The 23,175-nt window shown below is 32.3% G+C and overlaps 1 protein-coding gene across 2 annotated transcripts; it reads left to right on the top strand.

Moving 5' to 3' along the window:
• The first annotated feature begins 4,757 nt into the window (after positions 1 to 4,757).
• LOC137837351 (protein GIGANTEA) lies at positions 4,758 to 22,819 on the top strand. Of its 2 annotated transcripts, none has more exons than XM_068646331.2 (15): positions 4,758 to 5,109; positions 8,391 to 8,608; positions 12,264 to 12,335; positions 12,492 to 12,546; positions 12,650 to 12,792; positions 13,008 to 13,282; positions 14,781 to 14,836; positions 15,453 to 15,693; positions 15,780 to 15,930; positions 16,724 to 16,933; positions 17,042 to 18,574; positions 20,246 to 20,314; positions 20,524 to 20,742; positions 21,377 to 21,469; positions 22,056 to 22,819. In XM_068646331.2, the coding sequence occupies exons 2-15, from the start codon at positions 8,510 to 8,512 to the stop codon at positions 22,347 to 22,349; spliced, it is 3,510 nt and encodes a 1,169-aa protein (XP_068502432.2). In that variant the 5' UTR covers positions 4,758 to 5,109; positions 8,391 to 8,509; the 3' UTR covers positions 22,350 to 22,819. The 2 variants fall into 2 exon arrangements, with proteins under 2 accessions (XP_068502432.2, XP_068502433.1); XM_068646332.2 differs by having other exon boundaries at positions 4,823 to 5,109; positions 12,650 to 12,721.
• Positions 22,820 to 23,175: the final 356 nt, after the last annotated feature.

The following is a 23,175-nucleotide window of genomic DNA, read 5'->3' as shown; positions in this document are numbered from 1 at the left end:
GAAGATAAACAAAGTCCAGTTCACAGAATCTCGTGGGCAGAAGAGGGTTGTCTTTACAAGAGAGAAACCAGAGCCACATGTCAGATTCAGGATGAACGAGCATGAAAAGGTTCAGGTAGACCAGTCAGAGGTACTTATGGCAGTGGGAGCACGGGTCGTGCTTCAGCAGAGGTTCCTAGACAACAGTGGGTTAGGAGAACCAATATTCTAGTGGTTGAAACTTCTCCAGAAAATTTCTTGTTGAATATGGAGAGTGTTTGTTCTCAGGTTGTTCCAGGATCCGACAATTCCTGTAAGTGGGAGCTGGTAGGAATAGAGAACGGGTCAGTGACTGATGTGTTGAAACTCAGGGGAGTTTCAACAAAGTCTTCAAAATGATTAAGAAGGTTGGTGGCAACTAGAGGTGGAACATTGAGTTTTGTCGACAGATTACAGAAGTACATATACACAGTTAAAGCGCAGGTGAACATTGTTCAGTGACTTCAAGTGGGAGATTGTTGGGTATGAAGTCAAAACCAATTGGGTTGGGCTGACTAGGCACCATGTTTAGTTAGTGGGCTTAATCATTGCACACAGTTGAAGCGCATGTGAACATTGTTCTGTGGCTTCAAGTGGGACATTGTTGGGTATGAAGTCAGGACCAATTGGGTTGGGCTGACTAGGCACCATGTTTAGTGAGTGGACTTAATCATTGTGTCCCTTTTATAATCTATATTTAAAGATATCATTGTACTTGTAATTGGTGTGCAACATGACATAATGAAAACCTAATAGTTGCCCGTGTGGATGTAGGTTGCAGTTGGCGACCGAACCACGTTAAATCTTGTGTCGTTTATTTTTCTGCAGTTGATTCGTGATTGTGTATGTTGTTTCTGCGTGTGTTTTTTCCATCAAGGTTGACCCGAAATCCACCTTCAAAACTGGATCCAGATTTGTTGAAAAGAACATTACGTGTTTGACCAAGTTGTGTTTGATTGACTTGACTTTACTATTGAAAAAGTCATGTCAGGAGCACACAACTTTATCTTATAATTTGATCAACACAAAAGTCACTATCCATGAACAACTTTCATTGAAATCGTATAACATAGAAGTCGTGAGAGATCTGAACGACTTTAATTAATTTTTAAATTAAAACTTAAGTAAAATCTTGTTGTGTGATAGAAGGCGTATGTCACCTCACGATTTTAGTGTGCAAGAAATACTTATGAAATTCGTGAGACACCCGTTACTTTAGTCTGTAAACTTTGCGCGTTGAAGTTGGTACGGTGAATGAAGTTGTTCAAGGGAATTATTCAATTCGCAATGGTGAGCCAACACGGGAAGAATAAACAACGATTGCTCAATCAGAGTTTTGTAGAACCAATAAATAAAACCACTTCTTTTAAAAAAGTTACTAAAACAGTAAATATTGTGTCAAATTATAATAAAATGAAAATCAGTTTATTAAAGTTATATGAGTGAGAAATATAAAAATGAAAGTTAAAAGATATTTATTAAAAAATATTATTTAAAATCACTGTTAATGAACAATTAATTCATTACTAATATTATCTGTGAAATATATTCTATATATGTTTCAGCTTGAACTTTTATAATTATATTGATATTTTATTTTTATTTAATTATGTTAAACATAACTAATCATATTGATATATTAATTAAGGTAGTTTTGAGTAAAATTCATATGTTTTATTTAATATTAACAAAATAACTACGGAATAAACTATGTTTTAAATTGAATCATATTTGGGTAACTTTTTCCAACTTTATCTTTCTTTTAAAGAAAATCTTAATAAATATATAGTTAGACATTAAGTGTAAGTATATTTTTTTTAAATACGGATTTAAAATTTGGTTTCTTCAGGTGGTATTAAAGTAACACCTATATGGAGACCTAAATCTTGTACTACTGCTGTTCTTTATAGTTGTAATTAATTATTGCGGATAGAATAGAAGTTGTCTCATTTGTTCACGATTTGAGTATTGAAGTCATCTCATTAATGATTTCAGTATTATAAAACTGTGTAATCAGTTGAGGAGATTTAAACTTTAATTTAAAAATTAGTTAAAGTTGTTCAAATTTTTCACAATATTATATAATTTTAACAAAATTTGTTGAGGTACTCAATTTCTCATATACACTATTTACATTTTTATTTTTTTATTTAGCACTTTTTTACTTTTATTTTCTTATCTTATATTTTTTGTTTAATTTTTAAAATAGTTATTAATGAATAAAGAAATGAATTTTTACAAAATTAAAAAAATTAAAAATGTTTAGTTTAATTTTTTTTTCAAATGAAGAAAATAAATAATTAAATCCTACAACAACATAAAAGTTGAATCTATAATATTTATTTTTATTATTATTGATGATGTAATCATGTTAATTTCAAGTAAAAAATATAGGACATAATTATAAAAAACATCAAAGTCAATTAGTATTAATTAGTAGTGAATACAAAGATAATATTAAAGTGTTTACCCATTTTTAAGCATTAAGTATAACATTTGAATTATTTTTATTTTAGAATTGTGCATTTAGGGTAGACACTTCAATATTATATGTGTGTAAAAAATTATTTCTTTATTTATTAATTATATTTGTAATTATTTTAAACATTAAAAATATTTATTTTTTTAATGTATTCAAAATTAAAATTATCAAATTTTTTTAATTTATTATTATTATTTTTTTACTTTTGAAATAGTGCTAGATAAGGAAATAAAAACAAAAGAGTGTTAGATAGAAAAAAAAAAGTGCTAAATGGAAAAAATAAAAGTATAAATAGTTTTAAATGGAAAAAGTATACGAGAAATTGAGTCTTCATAAGTTACATGATTTTTATGTTAAGCAAATTCTGAAGTAGAGACAAACAAGTTTTGTCTCGATTTTGTTCGTAATAAAATCATAGCAAGAAGATACGATTTGTTAAAAAAATATAATAAAAATATTATTTTCATACATAATAAAATAAATAAATTACATTAATTTTATGAAAAATTAAGAATATGTTGTATTATTTAGAACGTATTACTTAAAAAGAAAAAACAATAAAAATAAATTTTGATCATATTTAATATTTAGGATGTCATTTCATTTACTACAAAACAAGTTCATTATTTTGAAGTTTATACCAATACCTATAATGTATAGTCTTTGAGAGTGTACTCCACATCATATTCATTTATAAATATATTAACACTATTGTTAATTAACTTTCTAGTTTAGGAAGTAGAGATGTTGGTAATAATACATTTTTTTTTATCTTTTTATATAGTATTACGAATATTATCATTGTCCTTGACTTTGTGGGAAATAATTTTATATTTATTATTTCTTAAAAAATATAATATTTTTAAATGTTATTTTTATCATAACATTAGTTTCAAAATATATTTTCTATTAAATTTACTTTTAGAAAGAAAATTAACTTTAAAGCTATCATTTTAAATACCAGCAGTTCTAAATTGGAATTTAACATTTTTAAAGAATAAGAAAAATTTCAAAATAAAATTTTATTGTGATATAAATAATTTTATATGTTAAAAAAAATTATAGAAAATTTTAACTATAGTATAATATAGTTACTAATATAAACCAAACGATTACATTTTATTTATGTTAAATGTTTACAATTTATAAGTTATTTAGTTTTTAATATTCTTAAATAAAAAATAAAAGGAAAGTAACCTAATTTTCTAATTATCAATAAAGTTTGTGTATGATAAAAAAACTAAAATACCTCCTTAGCATGAGGATGTTGCATGATCATGCAAGAGTGAGAAAATGGAATACCTGAAAGACATAACATAATATCTTATGCTGACACGTGATTCGGCCACGTGGCATCAGACACGGTGGATCCCATTCGAAATGCAAGAAAAATATCTTGTGAAGTGCGAGCCTCAACCACTAGATATTTTCTCGGTGTCCCAATAACTCAGTTTACCACGTGTCGATATATGATTGGATCTCCACCTCTTCTCTAAACGGAATATGTTCAGATTCCACAGCGTTTATTCTTACTTCTATAATAGTTCTAGAAAGAGTTATAATTAAAACAGAGGTTAATTATGTAGTTTTTTCCCTGAATTTATATTTTCTTAAGTGATTAAATAAACATTTTTAGTATTTTCTTACCCTTTTTTTTCTTTGTTAATATTTTTAGGTTTTTATGTGAAATAAAAATATTAATTAATGATTCCATAACTTCAAGTGTATGCGTGAAGCCTAAAAAAATGTTTATGGGTAACTAGTTTTTATATTATATTGCGATAGGAATCAAAACTTTTATTGATAGAACGTGATAACGTTTAATGCATCGATAAATTAGGTTGAGAATGTTAAAAGCATGATGAAGTTAGGCTTTACCTAATATACTTTCATGTTTCAAAATACTTTTTAGATTTAAAAAAACATATTTATCTAATTTTAATTTCTTTAATATATATTATTTTTGGTTTTGTAAGGGATATTTAAAACTATTTATGAAAATATATAATTATTTTTTAACCAAGAAAAGAATGAAAAGTAATGTATTTAATATTAATGGATTAAAAAATGACAATTTTGTTTGAGAGAAATAAAATTGAAAACATTTTATCCTAATTTGTTTATGCGGTTGGTTTCCATTTATATATTTTCACTTCATTATTTGATCGATTTAAAAAAAATTATATAATTATGCATGGTGAATACGAATATTTAAAGACAGATATTAAAAGGCTTTATAATATTTATTTTGTGATTTATAGGTGAAACAACTTTAATGAAAATACACGAATGTTGAAAATGTATGAGAGTACATACTATCACATGACATGGCAAACACTGTGGGAAGAAGCGTGAGGAAAATATCTTGCCACGCACACAACTTCTCTAAACTCTTCTAAAGATCTTCTCTTCGCTTCGCTTCCTCTCTCACTCTGTCTCTCACCATAACCAACCACCACCCCTTCTAAATTTTTTCTTTCAGAATTTTTTTATCATTATTTTCACAAATCAATACCAAAATTTCATTCTCCTACCCCCATCGTTTCTTCTTCTAAATCAGAGAACTGTTTTTCCATCAGTTGATTCATTCGGCATTTACGACTCGTCAGGTACACACGCACAGCGTTTTTTAATTTTATTTGTTTTATTAATTTTATGCAACTTTCTGCTGCATTTTTTTGGATTACATCGTGTTTTTGAGTTTTGTTGTGGTGTTTGTGTAATTGTTTTGATTATTGAGCTGGATTTGATTGTTTCATTTTTTTATTGGATTTGTTAATCCGTTGTGAATCTGTGTTGTTATGAGACTTTTTGGTGCTAGTTTTCATTTTTAATATATATATGTATGCATTTATATTCATGCTGGGAATTGGTTTGTGAAGATTAGATGAGGTGTTCGACCATGAAGAGAATTGAATGATTCTACCAGAAATCTTAATTGCGTTATTTTTTTGTTGTTGTTGGTCTTTGTGTAATTGTGTTGAACATTGAAGTGGATTTAACTTTTCTTTTTAATATGTGGTGCGATGAATCAGATACGTTGAGATATTTTGGTGCTAGTTTTCATTTTAATATTTTTTTTTCTGAAAACCGATATATTATTAGGTGTTCCTCGAAACTGAAATTATAAACGATGAGTTGGAATGTGATGAATTCCGTGTTTCTATGAGAAAGTCTCACTATCATTGATTTTTTTTCCTGCTTGATAGAACACTTCTTGGGGGTTTAGATCAGCTACATTTTTTTTCTTCTTCAGATTTTTTAATTTGTGCTGAATATATATAATATATATATATATATATCTATATATATATATATCAGCTAAATTAAGGAAAAATGAGGGATTAAGACAAAAACATAGCTCTCTTAAAATTATTTTAAAAGTAATTTGATATCATTTGTTGTTTTTATTTCTTAAAAAATGTCATCAAATTATAACTCCGTCTAATCTAAAATAGTAGGATAAAACTTGCTGATGAACTTCTAAAAGAGAGGGAATAACAAATGCTTATAAGATTTGTTTACCCACTTGTTCTATAGAAAAGGTATGAAGACAAACTATAATGAGGATTAATTTTAGAAATCACGTATTATTTAATATGTTCATATTTCAATATATTTTAAATATATAAATTTTGATTTATATTGTTTTTTATTACAAAGGAGTGTTTTACTTCCAATGAATTTGTTGAAGAGTTTCTTGGATGAGAGTTCGATGTAGTTCTGTTTTTTTTGTGTTGGATAACTTTGAAAGAACGTTGACACGATTATTTTGATCACTTGGTACATCAATGATGTTGAATTTGTCAAATCACTCCTCTAAATTTCTAGCGATATGATAGTATTTTGTAACCAGACTTGGTAGTCATCGTTTATATGTCCTTGTGATCAATTAAGAGTCATTATGTCATTTGAGTTGTTGTACGCTCAATACTCAAGCAAGTTTTAAATCGACAATTAAATTTTCGTATTTGTCTTGATTGTTTGACTCTTAAAGTTGAATCATATGATTTCTTCAAGGATAATTTTATGAGGTTCTTCGAGGATTCTTCCAACTTCGTTGACTTTTTTATTTGATGGACCATCCCCACTCATAAATCACCATTCATATGTTTCCCAGAGTTAAAGCTTTATGAGAAAACCAAAAAGTTGAGTCTTCATTGGGCCACGATTGTCGAATCATAATCCGAAATTGGATAGTTCTATTGATCACGATATCATTCTACTCACTAACTCCAATTTTTGTAACACTTGTGTGATAGGATAATCAATTTGAACTGGGATATAAACAATGTGAAAATATTGGCAAAGTCTTCACATAGAGAAGATAAGGGTAAACACCAACTTCTTAATTACTTGGTAGCACTCTTCGGCTAGTTGTAGAATGCAACTTGTAAAATAAATAGGGCTTTGTTTTTTACCTTTTTGAAAAACCAATACCAAACTTATTGTCAAGTTTGACATAGCTAGGTAAAGTATGAACATTGAATTATATGGCAGGCTAACAAGTATCGGTAGGGAAACAATGTCTTTTTTGATATCTTGGAACATTTCTTTAGCATCCAATATAAACATTCTAGGCCCTTTCAATAATCTGGAATAGGGTTTTTCCTTCTTTAGTAGTTTGAGGAGAAATCTTGAAAGGGTCACGTTCTTCTTGTTATGACATATGATCTCTGGATAAATTCATGGCATATCTATCAAGCTTCATGTAATGAGACCAACATTCTATACCATGACTCACTCTACTTGTTTCCCAAGTAAGCGACTCATTGTTTTGTCCACTCGGGTGCACTAAATTGTTTAAGAGTTATATTACAAATTTATAGTTGACTCATCAAATGTGGAACAACACTCCTCAAACTCGACATGTGGATCGAAGTCAATCTCTAGAGCTAGGCTGAGGTGCGAGTTCAACATTATTGCATTGGTGTTGAACATTGTGCTCCTAATATAAAGTACCATCTAGAAGATCCAAGGCATCAATCTAAGTCGAGCCATGAACCAATGACATCTTTAAAGAATAGGGAGTGACCTTTAAGTTCTGATCATAACATTTTTGTGCTTTCTTAAGATCGAATTTGACAGTAATGACACCCCATCTTTGCCAGAGAACTCTTGTTCCATTAGCTCTTAATTTGAGATATTGTTTTGGTACGCCCAATAGTCATACATTATGAAAAAAACAATTTATATGTATCTTTCTCCTTTAATCCTAATGATGTTATCTCAACATACTTGAGATAAAAAAAAATATAAACAATAAATAAAATAATTTATATTAAGATAAAATTTTGTATAAATAATGTATTTATGTGTGTCACTTAGATTACAAACTAATGGTAGATTTTGAGAAAATATGATTCAATTAAAAGTTCTTGAATAATATAATAGTTGGTAAAAATTATATGAATAATATATATATATATATATATAAATATATATATATGCTAAAAATTACTTTTTGAAGATTTGCTTAAAAGTTTGGTCATGAAGAAAATTGAACGTTTCTTCGAGAAAATATTAACCTCATTATTGCTTTTTTTTTCCAAAACTCTTGTTCATTTTTATATGTTTTTTTTTAGGTTATATATGCTCAGTTTTTTTTTTATATAAACATTCAATTTGGATATTCCCCCTTCCGGTTCTGTAGTGGAAACTAACTAGAAAATCACCTTCAGTTTCAACGTTTTCAAGTGTAAGGAGTTGAGCATCGTAGGGGAATCCACATTAGTTAGTAACTAGAATTTTCTGATACATGTATTGATTTGTAATTTCAGTGGACATTTTTTTAATGTTTATTATTTATTGGTATTTGGTGAAATTTGAATTTTGGTATACCAATTCTTGTTTGGATTCTAAAGTGAAAATATGTGGGCATGCTATACAGGAAATGTTGAATTACGATATTTTAATTCTTGATTGGTAGCCAGTTTTGGCTGGATTTGGATTGTTGGTTTTGATATCAGAAGCAGAAAGGAATAAGTTAAGAATTGAAAGTGAAGGCAGATGTCTGTTTCAATGGCTGCTTCCAGTGAAAGGTGGATTGACCGTCTTCAGTTCTCCTCGTTGTTCTGGCCTCCCCCACTGGAAGATCAACAAAGAAAGGTACCTTGTAATGTTTATTATAAATAATTTAACTTAACTGGTCTCTCATAGAAATTCTAACTCCACTCCATTGTATATTAGTTTCCCTAACTTTGAAATTCTAATAATAATTATAATAAAAACAATAGTTACCGTTTATAATGTTCCGCTCCTTCACATTAAGCTTATAGAACTTGAGCAGCTAATGTAGAAGGAAGGAGTTTTTCAGCCAGTTTGGTTGCAAGGAAAATAACCATATATATAACCAGCAATAATCCTTTTAAATCTTAGATTATTATATCTCTTTAAAATTATCTTTTGGAATTCACTTTCACTCAACCAGCCTATTCATCAAGAAATGTCAAATTTCAGGATATCTAGTTTAGTTATATTACTCCTTCCATCTTAATTTATGTTAATTCTTTTTACAATTTATCAATATTGTAAATTATTTCTTTCAATGCAATAATTATAATTTTTCTTCTAATATTACTCTAAATAAATATTCACATTAATACAAACTCTTTCATTAGTCATAAATCAAATAGGTGGGAGAAAATATTGTTAAAATATTGTTGTATATTACTGCAAATCAATTAAGTAGAACTTAGTATTTTATTTATTTATAGAAAAAATGTTTAAGGATATTTTAGTAATTTTTTTCTATTCACTAACTTATTTATTGTTAATTGTTTTTTCTTAATATGTGTGAGAAACCTTAAAGATAAAATGAAGGAAAATGGAGGGAATATATATATTTTTAATTATATTATCTTTCTTCATTACCTTCTAATTTTTTTTTCCAAAAATTACTTGTGAAATTGATTTTTCAACATTGTTTAAATATTTTAAATTAAAATTACGTTTATTATGAATATATTTTTAACTTTTAACGGAGTGTATAGAAAGCCTCCTTAAACTCTATAAATATTGTAAATAGATATTTTTCTGTATGATGTAATATAGCAATAATACATGGTTTCTCTTTCTCTCTTCTTCTTGCACCTATCTCTCTCTTTCCTTACATATTGAAACGAACCATATTTTATTTTAAATCATAGTAATTATTATTATTTAATTTTGGATGAAATTATGTTAATTATTTTTATTATGAGTATATTATTTATCTTAAAAGTAAAGTTAAATTCTATGTTAGTTTAAGTTTTAAGATATTTTTTTTAAATATTATTGTTGTAATTCTAAAAAATGTTGATGTTAGAATTATTCTATTATATTCAAATTTGAATAGCATATCATTTTTATACTAAGTTTATCCATTCAAAGAATATAGTAAAATAAATGTGTATAAAAAATATTTAACCCGTATATTTTCAGTGGTTAAACTGTTAGCATTTACTAATTTATTTAATTAACTCTTTTTTGCGAATATTGTGGTTTGGATACCGAAGGCTTTAACTTAATTTGTTGTTTCTATTAGACATGACAGCCTTCAAGTAACAAACAAAAAAATAAATAACAAACTTTTCTTTCGGATGATTCTTTCATGTGTGAAAGAGATATTACTTCGTAAAAGTTTTTTTGAAGCAAACTTGGTTGTTAAGCATTCGGTTTACTGTAAGACGGAATCTGTGACAGAGGAGAGCACTGTTATTTAACTTTGATTAACTGAAATGTGCAGAGTTGTTTGCTGTGGCACTGTTAATTTTGATTTTCATATATATTAATATTGAAATCTAAATATCACTTTCATACTATGTTCTTAAGAACATGTAAAAGCAACACATCGGTTACATTTTGATCCTGCTGACAACTCGAGCGTGGAGGAATCGCTTCGTAGCTCTCTCTGCCCCGTCTACGCGACTGTGCTATCTGCAAAATCATCCTCAGAACCTTCTCTAGGATCTCCAAACGCGACCTGCAAAACACACCGACGGCGCCTCTAGCGGCTGTTTGCACTCCGACGATCAAGTTAGATCACGGAACCACCAATGAGAAAAACTAGTAGTGTGTGTGAAAACTCTCTCTTTTTTTTCTATCCCCTCTGAATCTCACCCTGATTCTCTTTAATGCCTCTCTCTGTATCTGGGTCTAACAGAATTCTGTTATGCCTCTCTGGCATGTGCCAGAACCCTGTTATGCTTTTCTGCGACAACGTACCTCCAGAATCAGTAGAGTGTGACGCGCTTGTCTGTACCCTTAGCGGTACGGAGTGCACCTTTATCTGGACCGCGCCCTTCTCAGATGATGACACGTGGAGGCATGCGACTCACATCTAACCATGCACGTGTCACTACTTGAAGGGCTCTAGCGCTTCTCTTTGTGCGCCTAAGTTATTCCCTTGCGGAGTAACTTAGCATATTTCTTCCATCTGGGTAAATCGCATACTCCCAGGAGAACGCCAGGTGTGGCTGGTCTAGGCACACTCACCAAGCGTTGCTCTCTGCGTAAACGGCCTACCCTTCACGGTGTCACGCACGTAATGGGTTGAGGGAATCACCAATCACTGACCGGTTTACTAGCTCCCTCAGGCCACTCTCGTGCACGATTCCCTGAGATGTGCTCATGCGAGGTCTATGCGTAACGCTCTCGTTGGGAACCTCAGTCCCAGTTTAACTGCGTGTAACACACGATACCCCGATGACCATGCACCCGATGACTGATCAGTGCTATATTGCTTCTCGCGTTCTACCCCCAGTCGTTCATCTGGGAACTGGCCTGCTGGTGGCCACTTGGTTACTGACCACCGATCACCGTTCTGGGTGATCTGTTCCCTGACTTCTCTGCCGCCTGATCTGTCGGTGGTCACTTGGTTACTGACAACCGATCACGTTCACCCTGATCTATCTGTCACCTGGTCCACGTGTCACCCTGCGAGTGGTCCACGTGGTTATCTTCTGCTGACGTCATCGACTACCGATGACCGACCGGATCACATTTTAAACTGACTTTTATGTATTAAATAGAGGAGCTAAATTACTCTAGTTAACTATTAGGATGAGGAAATAAGTTGTTTTCCCCAAACCATAGGTTATGTGTTCAAATTTTACCGGAATATATGCAGAAATTTGATTTCCCGACAGAAAAAAAACCCAAATTGAAAAAGTATTTATAGCTACAGCAGTCTTGATCAATCACGAATTTATCTTTGATCAATCACGAATTTATTTTTTCTTTGATAAATTACCAACTAGTTCTTAAACTATTTTCTTTTACCTGGGCCTTTCATTTTCCAATTTTTTAATTGAATCTCTAAGATTTTTAAAACTGTCTTGTAAAATAAAACTGTCTTAAATTATCATTTTCCGATGATCATAACCCGTCAAAATCTATCTCAAAGGCCTAACTTTTTATGGACTTACTTTAAAAAATGTGTTCAGGAACAGATTTAAAAGTTTCCATTTAGTACATGAATATTTGTAAGAAACAGAGGACAAATATTTTTGTAACGAACAGAGGACAAATGTTTTTGTGCTTTCCAGTCCTTTAAAATTTAGTGAATCAATTAGAGCCTAAGATAATGAACAACGAATTTGTGCCCGCTTTTTTCGTTTCAGTCTATATATGTCATACTACTAGTCAGAAAGCAGCAGCGTTCTAGTCATTTGTAACTGAAAATACATGTTTCCAAAGCCTCAGCATAAGCTCTTTTATGTTAAACTTTATTGTTTTATTATGTACTTGTTATGATATATATATTTCTAATTTTCTGTTATAGGATCAAATTGCTGCGTATGTTGAATACATTGGTCAATTTACATCAGAACAATTTCCTGATGATATTGCTGAGGTATGATAAATGCAACTATATTTACATATAAACTCGAAAAGTGGATATAGAAATACATAATTTCCTTTTGTAGATTCAATAGAAATATTGTGCTTTGACTTGTGGAATCCAGGAGTTTGTATCAAACATACTTACTGGTTTGTGTTGCTTTGACAGTTGATCCGCAATCGGTATCCATCAAAAGAAATGCTCCTCTTTGATGAAGTTTTGGGTATTTATTCTTTAATATTAGTTTCAATTTTTATTTACTCAACAATAAGTTATGACTATTACTTGCCCAATTAACTTATTTATTCATTCACATGTACATCCAGCGGTACTTGTCCTTCATCATCCTGAGCATGGGCACGCAGTTGTGCTTCCAATCATTTCATGTATTATTGATGGTACGCTGGTCTATGACAAGACTATTCCTCCATTTGCTTCTTTCATTTCTTTAGTCTGCCCAAAAAATGAGGTATAATCCACTGACTTGTATTTTGATTTTGTCTGTATGGAATTCAAATTTATGGAAAAGTAAGTTTCTAGTTTGTGAAATGCAAACACAAGTTACTTAATTGAAACCAATATGATTTTTAATTCTAATTGATTTAAATATATAATTTATTCAGCTTCAGTATCTGCAAAGATGCTCCCTGTCAACCTTCTGATTTATTCTGTGTAATTCTACAGAATGAATATTCAGAACAATGGGCTCTGGCATGCGGAGAAATTTTGCGTATCTTAACTCTTTACAATCGCCCCATATACAAAATGGAAAGACAATACTGTGAAGCAGAAGGAAGCAGTGGCGGGAGCCATGCAATGGTTAATGATTCCGCATATGGGGAGTCTGGCCATAACTCTATGATGCAGCAGGAGAAGAAGCCTACAAGACCGTTGTCCCCGTGGATTACTGATATATTATTGGCTGCACCTTTAGGCATTAGAAGTGACTATTTTCGGTGGTGAGTATTTTTCGTTACGCTTACAAATCACATATGAATTGCTTCTTTCAATTCAGATAACAGATATTTGCTATGAGTCTCTTTAGACAAGTTTCTTCATAAATACTTCTAAAAAAGAAAAATAAGAAAAAGATGAAATTGGTTTTTTCATGCATTAAAATTAGTTCACACACAAGTTTAAAAAAAATAAAATTTAGAGAAACCATGTGGTAACTTCTTCAAACTAGTTTATGTATAACCTAATTTTATCTTCTAGAGAAACTCCTTTTTTCTTCTTCTTATTTTCTCCTAAAAGTGCTTATGAAAAAATTTGTTCAAATATACCTCTTTTGTTATGTATATTTGTTCAAACATATCTTTTGTTATTATTAAAAGAAAAGAAAGAACAGAGTAAATCCCTTGTGTATATTTAACACATAGGGTTATGTTTATATAGAAAAAAAAAACAAATGGGCTAAGCCCATTACATAAATAGAAAATATCTATCAATATCTCATAATATCCAATTATATCTAATAATGTCTAACACTCCCCTCAAACTTTGCATATAAATCATATGTACCCAGTTTGTTACAAATGTAATCAATCCTAAACCCTCGTAAGAGTTTAGTAGAAATATCTACTAATTGATTATTAGAATTAACAAACTCAGTCTTGATATCTCTCGATATAATTTTTTCTTGAATGAAATGACAATCAATCTCAATATATTTGGTCCTTTCATGAAAAACTGGATCTGAGCTAATATGAATAACAGCCTAATTATCACATATAAGTGTCATTTGAGTGACCTCTCCAAATTGTAATTCTTTAAGTATCTACTTAAGCTAAATAAGCTCATAGGTAGCCAAGGCCATAATATTTTGCTTCTGCACTAGGTCTTGCCATAACACTTTGGTCTCTTGCTCTTCCAAGACATAAGTTATCACCAATGGAGATACAATAACCGAAAGTTGATCTTCTATCAGATGGAGATCCTGTCCAATCAACATCTGAATAACAAACGACTTTAGTATGGTTATTATGACAATATAACAAACCTTTTCCAGGAGAGCCTTTAATATACTTCAGTATAAGAATGACTGCATTCCAATGCTCTTCACATGAAAAATTGAGAAATTGACTCACGACATTGACTGCAAAGGAAATATCAGGACCAGTAATAATGAGATAGTTCAATTTTCCAACTAATCTTCCATCTTTGAAACATAGTGATCTGATCTTCAGAAATTCGTTCGTTGTTCGCAGTGTGTCTTGTTGAAACCATTGTTGTTTGTAGTTCTACCTTGGCCTCACGGTGGGGTCCAATTGTACTTGTGTAGACTGGTAGGGCCTAACAACCTCAGGGGTCAGCAATATCTTTCTTTCTTTGTAGCATAATTCATAAAATGTTTGATTATATAAATATGGTTGAATCAAATGCTTTAGTTATCTTGTTTCCTCTTTGGTTCCAAGTAAACTTCTGAATAAGTTGATCGAAATTGTCATGCATTAACAGGTGCAGTGGTGTTCTGGGTAAATATGGCGCAGGAGAACTCCAGCCACCCATGATTGGTACGTTATCCCCTAGATCATCAAACTCATGTTTTCTCACTTTGCAATTCGGTTAATGCGATATTTGAATATTTTGGAGTTTTCTGTTTCTCTTTTACCGCTTATCTTTTTTGTATAATTGATCCATGAAACTTCTAATAAAATTTTACTTTTCCCTACCTTTTATAATTCTTACATAAATCCTCTAATGTTATTGAAGTGAAAACCTTATTTGGACCTAGTTAGTACTGGTTGGAGATCCACATTGACTAATGATATAATCAAATAGTGTTTGTATGTAATTGGAGACGCAACCCTCATTCCATGAAGCCCAGACACAAATTCTTAGAAGGTATGCAAACCAATACTAAATATGTTAGTAGATCACCCTTATTTGAGGGGGATTTGTTAAGATCCCACACCATCTACAAAATGGACGATGTTCTTCTTATAAGGCTTGGTCAGTTCTCACCTTAAAAGCCTTAAGCCTAAATTCAAAGCGTACTCATGTAGTCATTTGATTGCTTCATTCTAATTTTCCATGGAATGGAAGTATAAAAAAGAATTGATGATGATTTTGTTCCTGTTAATTATAATTCAGAAGGATCTTTTCCTAATTGAGTTTGTTTTACCTTAGTTTCTGCACGTGGTTCTGGGAAGCATCCTCAACTGATGCCGTCAACTCCAAGATGGGCAGTTGCTAATGGTGCTGGTGTTATATTAAGTGTTTGTGATAATGAAGTTGCTCGTTATGAGACTGCTACTTTAACAGCAGTTGCTGTCCCTGCACTACTACTTCCTCCTCCAACAACAGCTTTGGATGAGCATCTTGTTGCTGGATTACCAGCTCTAGAACCATATGCACGTTTATTTCACAGGTTATTCTGAACTCAATACCTCTGTAGTTATTTGTTGTTCCTGAAATGCACTGGCCTGAGCAAATTTAAATACCAAACCTGTATAGATATTATGCCATTGCAACTCCCAGTGCAACTCAAAGGCTTCTTCTTGGACTGTTAGAAGCACCCCCATCATGGGCTCCGGATGCACTTGATGCTGCTGTGCAGCTTGTAGAACTTCTTCGAGCTGCTGAAGAATATGCTTGTGGAATAAGGGTAAGCTGTACAATCTTTATGCAAATTTAAAGAGGACATGGTTAAGAAATCAGAAGTTGAAGGTAGTATTGAAATTGACACCTAAATATCAAATACACAAATGTCACTTTAAATACTAGTTTTGTTTTAAATAATTAGATGCATTTAATAGGGTGTATTAAATTCTTCTTAACTAGTTCTTAGGGCACTTGTTATATCAGTATCCTTATCTCTACACATTGGACACTATTTTGAAATGAAAGCATTGATGAGTTCAATATTTCATCATTAAAGATTTTATCGAGCGTTTAGTATTGCAATTAAAATATGATGAAACTGGGTTCGTAGAGAGAACAACAATACAAAAGCCTTTTCTGACAAGATTGGGTTCACTACATGAATGAAGTGATACCATTGTGTTTTTGTTCATTTGTTGTTCCCTTGTAAGAAAAATGAGGAAAATTTGATGGTGTACAGTCTGAGTGGTATGAGCGAGTCATTAGAGCTAATATCTAAAGTTGCAGGTTGTGTGGGATGTAACTTTATGGTTGGTGCAAGTCACATGGATAGTACATGTAGATTGTTGCAATGTCGGCGGGTAAAAAAAGCATATGAAGTGCACAATATGCTTTGATTTTTCATTCTTCTTTCGTAATCTCTGAATTAATGCGGTATATAATAAATATGCAGTGGTGATGGCATAGTAATGTGCATTTTGATGTTTTCATCTGCAGTAACATTCTAAAAGTGAAAGTTTCAATCCAATTGACTGATTTACTTTTTCTGTTTCCCTTCTCTCTGATTGTTAATACAGCTCCCTAGAAATTGGATGCATTTTCATTTCTTGCGGGCCATAGGCACTGCAATGTCCATGAGATCTGGTGTAGCTGCAGATGCTGCAGCTGCATTGCTTTTCCGAATACTTTCTCAGCCTGCTTTACTTTTCCCTCCATTAAGGCAAGTTGATGGAGTTGAAATTCAACATGAACCTTTGGGTGGCTATATTTCTTCCAACAGAAAGCAGGTTATGACACTATGCAAGTTGCCTCATTTTCTTTTTCTCATTTTTGTGGTACCATAGAGCTCATTCTCTGTGCATGATGAAGACTTACAATATATATTTGTTGATCAGATTGAAGCTGCTGCTGCTGAAGCCACCATTGAAGCCACAGCCCAGGGCATTGCCTCAATGCTTTGTGCTCATGGTCCAGAGGTTGAGTGGAGAATTTGTACCATATGGGAGGCTGCTTATGGCTTGATTCCATTAAATTCTTCAGCTGTTGATCTACCAGAAATTGTGGTCGCAACACCACTTCAACCTCCCATACTCTCATGGAATTTGTACATACCCCTACTCAAGGTTTTGGAATATCTTCCTCGTGGAAGTCCATCTGAAGCATGTCTCATGAAAATATTTGTTGCTACAGTGGAAGCTATTCTTCAGAGGACATTTCCAGCTGAGCCCATTAGTGATCAAAAAAGAAAAACACGATACTATTTTGTGGGCTCTGCCTCTAAAAACCTTGCCGTGGCAGAACTTCGTACCATGGTGCATTCACTTTTCTTAGAATCATGTGCATCTGTTGAGCTTGCTTCACGCCTACTATTTGTTGTCTTAACTGTCTGTGTTAGTCATGAGGTCAAATTCAATGGAAGCAAGAAACCAAGAGGTGAAGATAATTATTTGGAGGAAGTGATTGAGGATTTATTTCCAGTGTCTGAAAGCCAGAAAGAAACAAAAAATCGGAAAATAAAGAAGCAAGGTCCTGTATCAGCATTTGATTCTTACGTTCTGGCTGCTGTTTGTGCTCTTGCCTGTGAGCTTCAGTTGTTCCCTACGGTTTCGCGAGGAAACAATCGTTCAGTCCTCAATAAAGTAGAAAAGATAGCCAAGCCTTCCAAAATAGATGAATCTTCCCATGCATTGCAGAAATGCATAGATTCAGCAATACGCCATACCCATAGAATTTTAGCAATTTTAGAGGCGCTATTTTCATTGAAGCCCTCTTCTGTTGGTACCTCATGGAGTTACAGCTCAAATGAAATAGTTGCAGCAGCTATGGTTGCTGCACATATTTCTGAACTATTTAGACGGTCAAAAGCTTGCATGCGTGCTCTGTCTGTTTTGATACGTTGCAAATGGGATGATGAAATTCACTCTAGGGCATCGTCATTGTACAATCTCATAGATATTCACAGCAAAGCTGTTGCATCCATAGTAAACAAGGCAGAACCATTCGGAGCAACCTTAATTCATACCCCTATTTGTAAAGACCCCTGTGGTAGTATTAAAGGACAAAACCAGTTTGAAAATAGTAGCCACCTGGACCCTGGGCAGACATCTACTTCAATCTCTACAGATTCATCCCCCTTGGAACTCGGTAAAAGATGTGATAGAACTTCATATTCAAATGAAGCATCGGGATGTACCTTTGGAAAAGGAGCCACAAGTCTCGCATTCGATGCTTCTGATCTAGCCAACTTCCTAACTATGGACAGGCATATAGGATTCAATTGCAGTGCCCAAATTTTTCTTAGATCCAGGCTCGCAGAGAAGCAAGAGTTATGCTTCTCTGTAGTATCACTACTATGGCAGAAGTTGATTGCATCTCCTGAGACTCAACCTTGTGCAGAAAGCACTTCTGCTCAACAGGGGTGGAGACAGGTACTATTACATATGTTATACTTCCTACAACTACTATCCTCTGCGCTTTTTTTTAATTGCGAACCATTTGTCATTCTCTATTCTTCTCGTGCCAGAACTATGCATGTTGTTATTCTATAAAACAAGTTATTATTATGTTTTTTGAGTTACTAGTGAAAATCAAGACTTCAGATGATTGGAATTCATAATAGTAACTGACTCCAGAAGAGTGAATCTTTATTCCACAAGCGATACATGAAGCATCACCAAATAGCTTACACAGAAAAATCCGAGTTGAAAATCCTTAAAGATAATACAGGTCATGTAACATTCGTAGTTGAAAAAACAAATATTACAAAGGGAATAATCTGAATATATTTATTTAAAAGTATAGGTTAAATGGCAATCAAGAAAACAGGGAATACAATCTCCTAATAATTACAGGCTAACAATCAAAGTCATACGTTAGTGCTAATTGTGGGCAAAATATTATGATCTAAATTATGGACTTTCAAGACTCCCTCAATGTGTTTTGTCCTATCATGTCGCATATGATTATGGGCCATATTGATTTCTAATAGTTGTCACTACATAATTGCATATGACCTTCATACTTTATCTTAAAATCATCTGGGATGATTTTCATCCATAATAGCTCACAAATTCGTTGAGCTTTTGCTCTAAGCAACTACATCTTGCTCCTTGCATCCCCATGCGACCATATTTTGTCCTAAAAACAAGCACTAACATGAAGTTGATCTTCTATCTGCTATTGGACTCACATAGTTGGCTTTTTAATTGGCTTTCATAATCAAACTTCTACCACTTTTGATTAGTGGTCCTCTCCTCTCCCTAGAGTGGTTGAGTTATCGTAGAATTCAATCAACAAGTTGCAAGTGTCTTTCCCTTAGGTCTTGCGTGAACTATCTTACAAAACCAACAAAATGTTAGGTCTGTTCTGATAGGAATCAACGATATCGAATTTCCTAATCTCTTAAACTAGGCCTTGTCAATCTTAGGAGTCATAATTGTTGGTCACTGACAAGACTCCTTGCTTAGTATTTGAAGATCTCCAACTCTCAAACAAGAAGATGTAATTCCCAGCTAATAACTGGATTCATAGAGTGTTATAGCCACAAGAAATAAATCGTCATCATCCCAAGCCTTAAACTGAGGATCCTTCTCATGTGGAGCCTTGACCTTGTAATAGAAATATTGGTAGTGTTTCTAAATATTGGTATAAAAAATAGAGTACTATTTTATCATATGCATCTATCAATATTTTAATTTTTTACCATGACCTGTCCATAAACTTGTAAGCTTCAACACTCACATCAAAGTCATAATTCAAAGAAAATAGAGCCTTATTTTGATAATTTTTAGAGGGAGTAAATGAAACGAAAAGCATCCAATGAATGAGATACTTGAAAATGAAAAGCTAATTATAGTTATTGTCTGATGTAGCGCATGCGTAAAAACGTAGCTGAGAGCTGCAAAAATCAGCTAGTAATAAACTCCACGATTGATTGTGATGATTATATACTATGTATAAGACATAAGTATGTAGCACAAAACTCAATTAATCTACAAAAATTTATAAATGTTTGTGTGGATTAAATACTTCTATTATATTTCTATTTTCCATGGGAAAAAGGTCCATTATTAATCATTAGGTGATTTAATGTGATGTAGGTTGTTGATGCATTATGCCAGGTTGTATCTGCATCACCTATGAAAGCAGCTACGGCAGTTGTTCTTCAGGTCTACATTTGTCTTTTTATGAAAAATGGTTACATAAATAATGACTCTGGATATGACTTTTAGCCAGGATTGTTAGTACTGTTGTTTTCTAATGTACAGGAAGCTTAAATATCTGTTGCAGAAGAGCTCATCTAACCAGCTTTCGAAATCAGCTTCCCTTTTTAAGATATTTTTTGTTATAATTACATAGTCGACTTCTTGCTTGTCAGGCCGAAAAGGAATTGCAGCCATGGATTGCTAAAGATGACAATCTTGGTCAGAAGATGTGGAGAATCAATCAGCGGATTGTAAAATTGATAATTGAACTAATGAGGAATCATGATAGTTTAGAATCATTAGTAGTTGTGGCAAGTGCATCAGATTTACTACTACGAGCCACCGACGGTATGCTAGTGGATGGAGAAGCTTGCACTTTAACACAGCTTAAGGTACCATGTTCATACATTACTTATCCATGCAGTTTCAAAATTTCAATGTCTTCCAACAAGAAACCTGTCTTCAATTCATGGCCGCATGTCAATAAAAGTTCTTTCAAAATAAATTCTAAAATTTTCTTTTCTTCATGTCCTTTAATATTTAATTTCATTCCTTCAAATTTTTATATTGAATTCATTTTGATAAATATATAGGCATATCAAATGATTTTTTTGCAGATAAATATTTATCAGTATTTTTTGGTACATACATAGATAGACCCCATACGTATATATTCATCAATTCCTTGGCCCTTCTTCATGTCTTAACATGAGAAATAGTAGATTTTTTAGAAGGTAATATTTATATAGCTCTTTCCCTGGAGGTAAAATAACAATGCTATATGGAAGACTTTGTGTAAAAAAAATTATATATGAAATAAATTTATGCAATATAGTGTGGAATTGTGCTCAAGTATATCACAACTGCTTCCTTTTGTACCTTTTTAATTCAAAACTTTTAGATAGTAACCTAAAATAATTGTCTTCCATAAATCAAGTTTCAGTTATAAAACATTGAGCAATGTTATCTGGATTATCTTTAAGCTTTTCTGATATTCATATTTCAAATTTTGGTAAAACTGGCCAGCTATTGGAAGCAACCGCTAAAGCGGTTCAGCCTGTGATTGAGTTGGGAGAATCTGGTTTCGCGGTGGCAGATGGCCTTTCAAACCTGCTAAAGGTAAAACAAACTTCCCTCATTTGAACTGAGCCCACTCTGAATGAAAGTTGTTAGTTTAACCTCAAATCTGATTCTAATTTACAACTTCATATGGACACAGTACATGTAAACACTTCTAAATAGTAGCATCTTGTATTGTAATGTGTTTTTACGTATACTCTTGATCAAACTTGGTTTTGGTCTCTATCTTTGAAATTGACGAATTAATCATCCAATTTTAAAAACTATGTGAATTAATTTAGAAGTGCAGAGACTAAAACCAAATTTGACAAAAAAATATGGGGACTAAAGCACATTTTTGCCTTATACTTAATTATGCCCATTTTTTAAAACATCAATTATCTTTTGTGATTTTCAAATTTTATTTTCTGTTAATTTGAAATTACTGTTATACAGTATGGTATAGTCCTTTCATGTCCTAAAGTTCTCTAAATTTCTGTATCCTCAACTGTGCTTCCTAGCCTACAAAGCATTTCTTCGGGTAAAAACTGCTCTATTTAAGAAAAGAAAACAAAAGTAACTCGTGTGCATGTTCTGTACATAAAATATAATGGTTACCAACCTCCTTGTGCACGTTCACATGCAGTGTCGCCTACCAGCTACAATCAGATGCCTTTCTCATCCTAGTGCACATGTCCGTGCTCTCAGCACTTCAGTTCTTCGTGATATTTTGCATACTTGTTCAATTAGAAGATACAGTCCTAAGAGACCGCAAAAGAATGACATCCATAATCAATACTTCAATTTGGATGTCATTGACTGGCAAGCTGACATAAACAAATGCTTGACATGGGAAGCTCACAGCCAGCTTTTAAATGGAATGTCTATTGAATATCTTAACACAGCTGCGAGGGATTTAGGCTTTGGAATTTCTATCTAAAATGAAACCATGCTACCCATTTAGTCTATGGCATTTACCGTAAGTAGCAATGCGAAAAGCGCCTTTTCTGAGACACACTTTTGGACACACTCCTTTATTGGTTAAAATTTATTGAAAAACACAAAATTGTAAGTTTCACGTCTTATTTAATGAATCTCGTAATTTTGTAATTTTTAACAAATTCTGACCAATAAGAAAGTGTCTTAGAAAAGGTGTCTTAGACAATGTTGCTAGCACTTCTCTTATAAGATTTGTAGATTTATGTTTAGGAAATTAATGGTTTGCAAATAAGTAAACCTTCTTGTTTTGTTAGTTTCTTTTAGCAAGTCACAAAAAGACCCATTCCTCTTTTCCCCAAACATGATATCAAACATTGATGACCGTGTATATAAACTAGTTTTGTATTATGCTTGTTATGTTTACTTAAACCAGCTTGCTTCATGATGTGTAAAGGAACTAGTTTTCTATTATGTGTGTATGTTTACTTAAACCAGCATACTCTTCATGATTATGCTCTATATATTACTGTTATGGTGTATAAGGAGATCGAAAACAATAAGAATTGTGAGAAGCAAAATATATTATCTCTATTAAAGAGAAGAGAAAATATAGAAGACTAGACAAGACATGAGAATTGTATTTGTAAGAGTGGAATGAGTTGAAATGTACTACAATAAAGCATAAACTAAACCATAATGGCTAATATTGAAACTAAAACAATAACCATATACTTAAGGAGTAAAAATACACAACCAATAAGAACCACTTGCTTTGAAAGTCATACACTCAACAATCTCCACTTTGGGTTGAATTTAACTAGTTTTGC

This window comes from Phaseolus vulgaris, chromosome 4, assembly GCF_051622355.1.
Source record: "Phaseolus vulgaris cultivar YP4 chromosome 4, ASM5162235v1, whole genome shotgun sequence".
NCBI lineage: Eukaryota > Viridiplantae > Streptophyta > Magnoliopsida > Fabales > Fabaceae > Phaseolus > Phaseolus vulgaris.
Note: the sequence above shows the minus strand (reverse complement) of the source record. Positions and strands in the feature narration are given on the sequence as shown.

Coding starts and splice junctions, on each gene's coding strand:
- LOC137837351 (XM_068646331.2), top strand. CDS start 8,510: ATGTCTGTTTCAATGGCTGCTTCCAGTGAAAGGTGGATTGACCGTCTT. Junction 8,609..12,263: donor TGGAAGATCAACAAAGAAAG/GTACCTTGTAAT, acceptor TTTCTGTTATAG/GATCAAATTGCTGCGTATGT. Junction 20,315..20,523: donor CTACGGCAGTTGTTCTTCAG/GTCTACATTTGT, acceptor CTTGCTTGTCAG/GCCGAAAAGGAATTGCAGCC.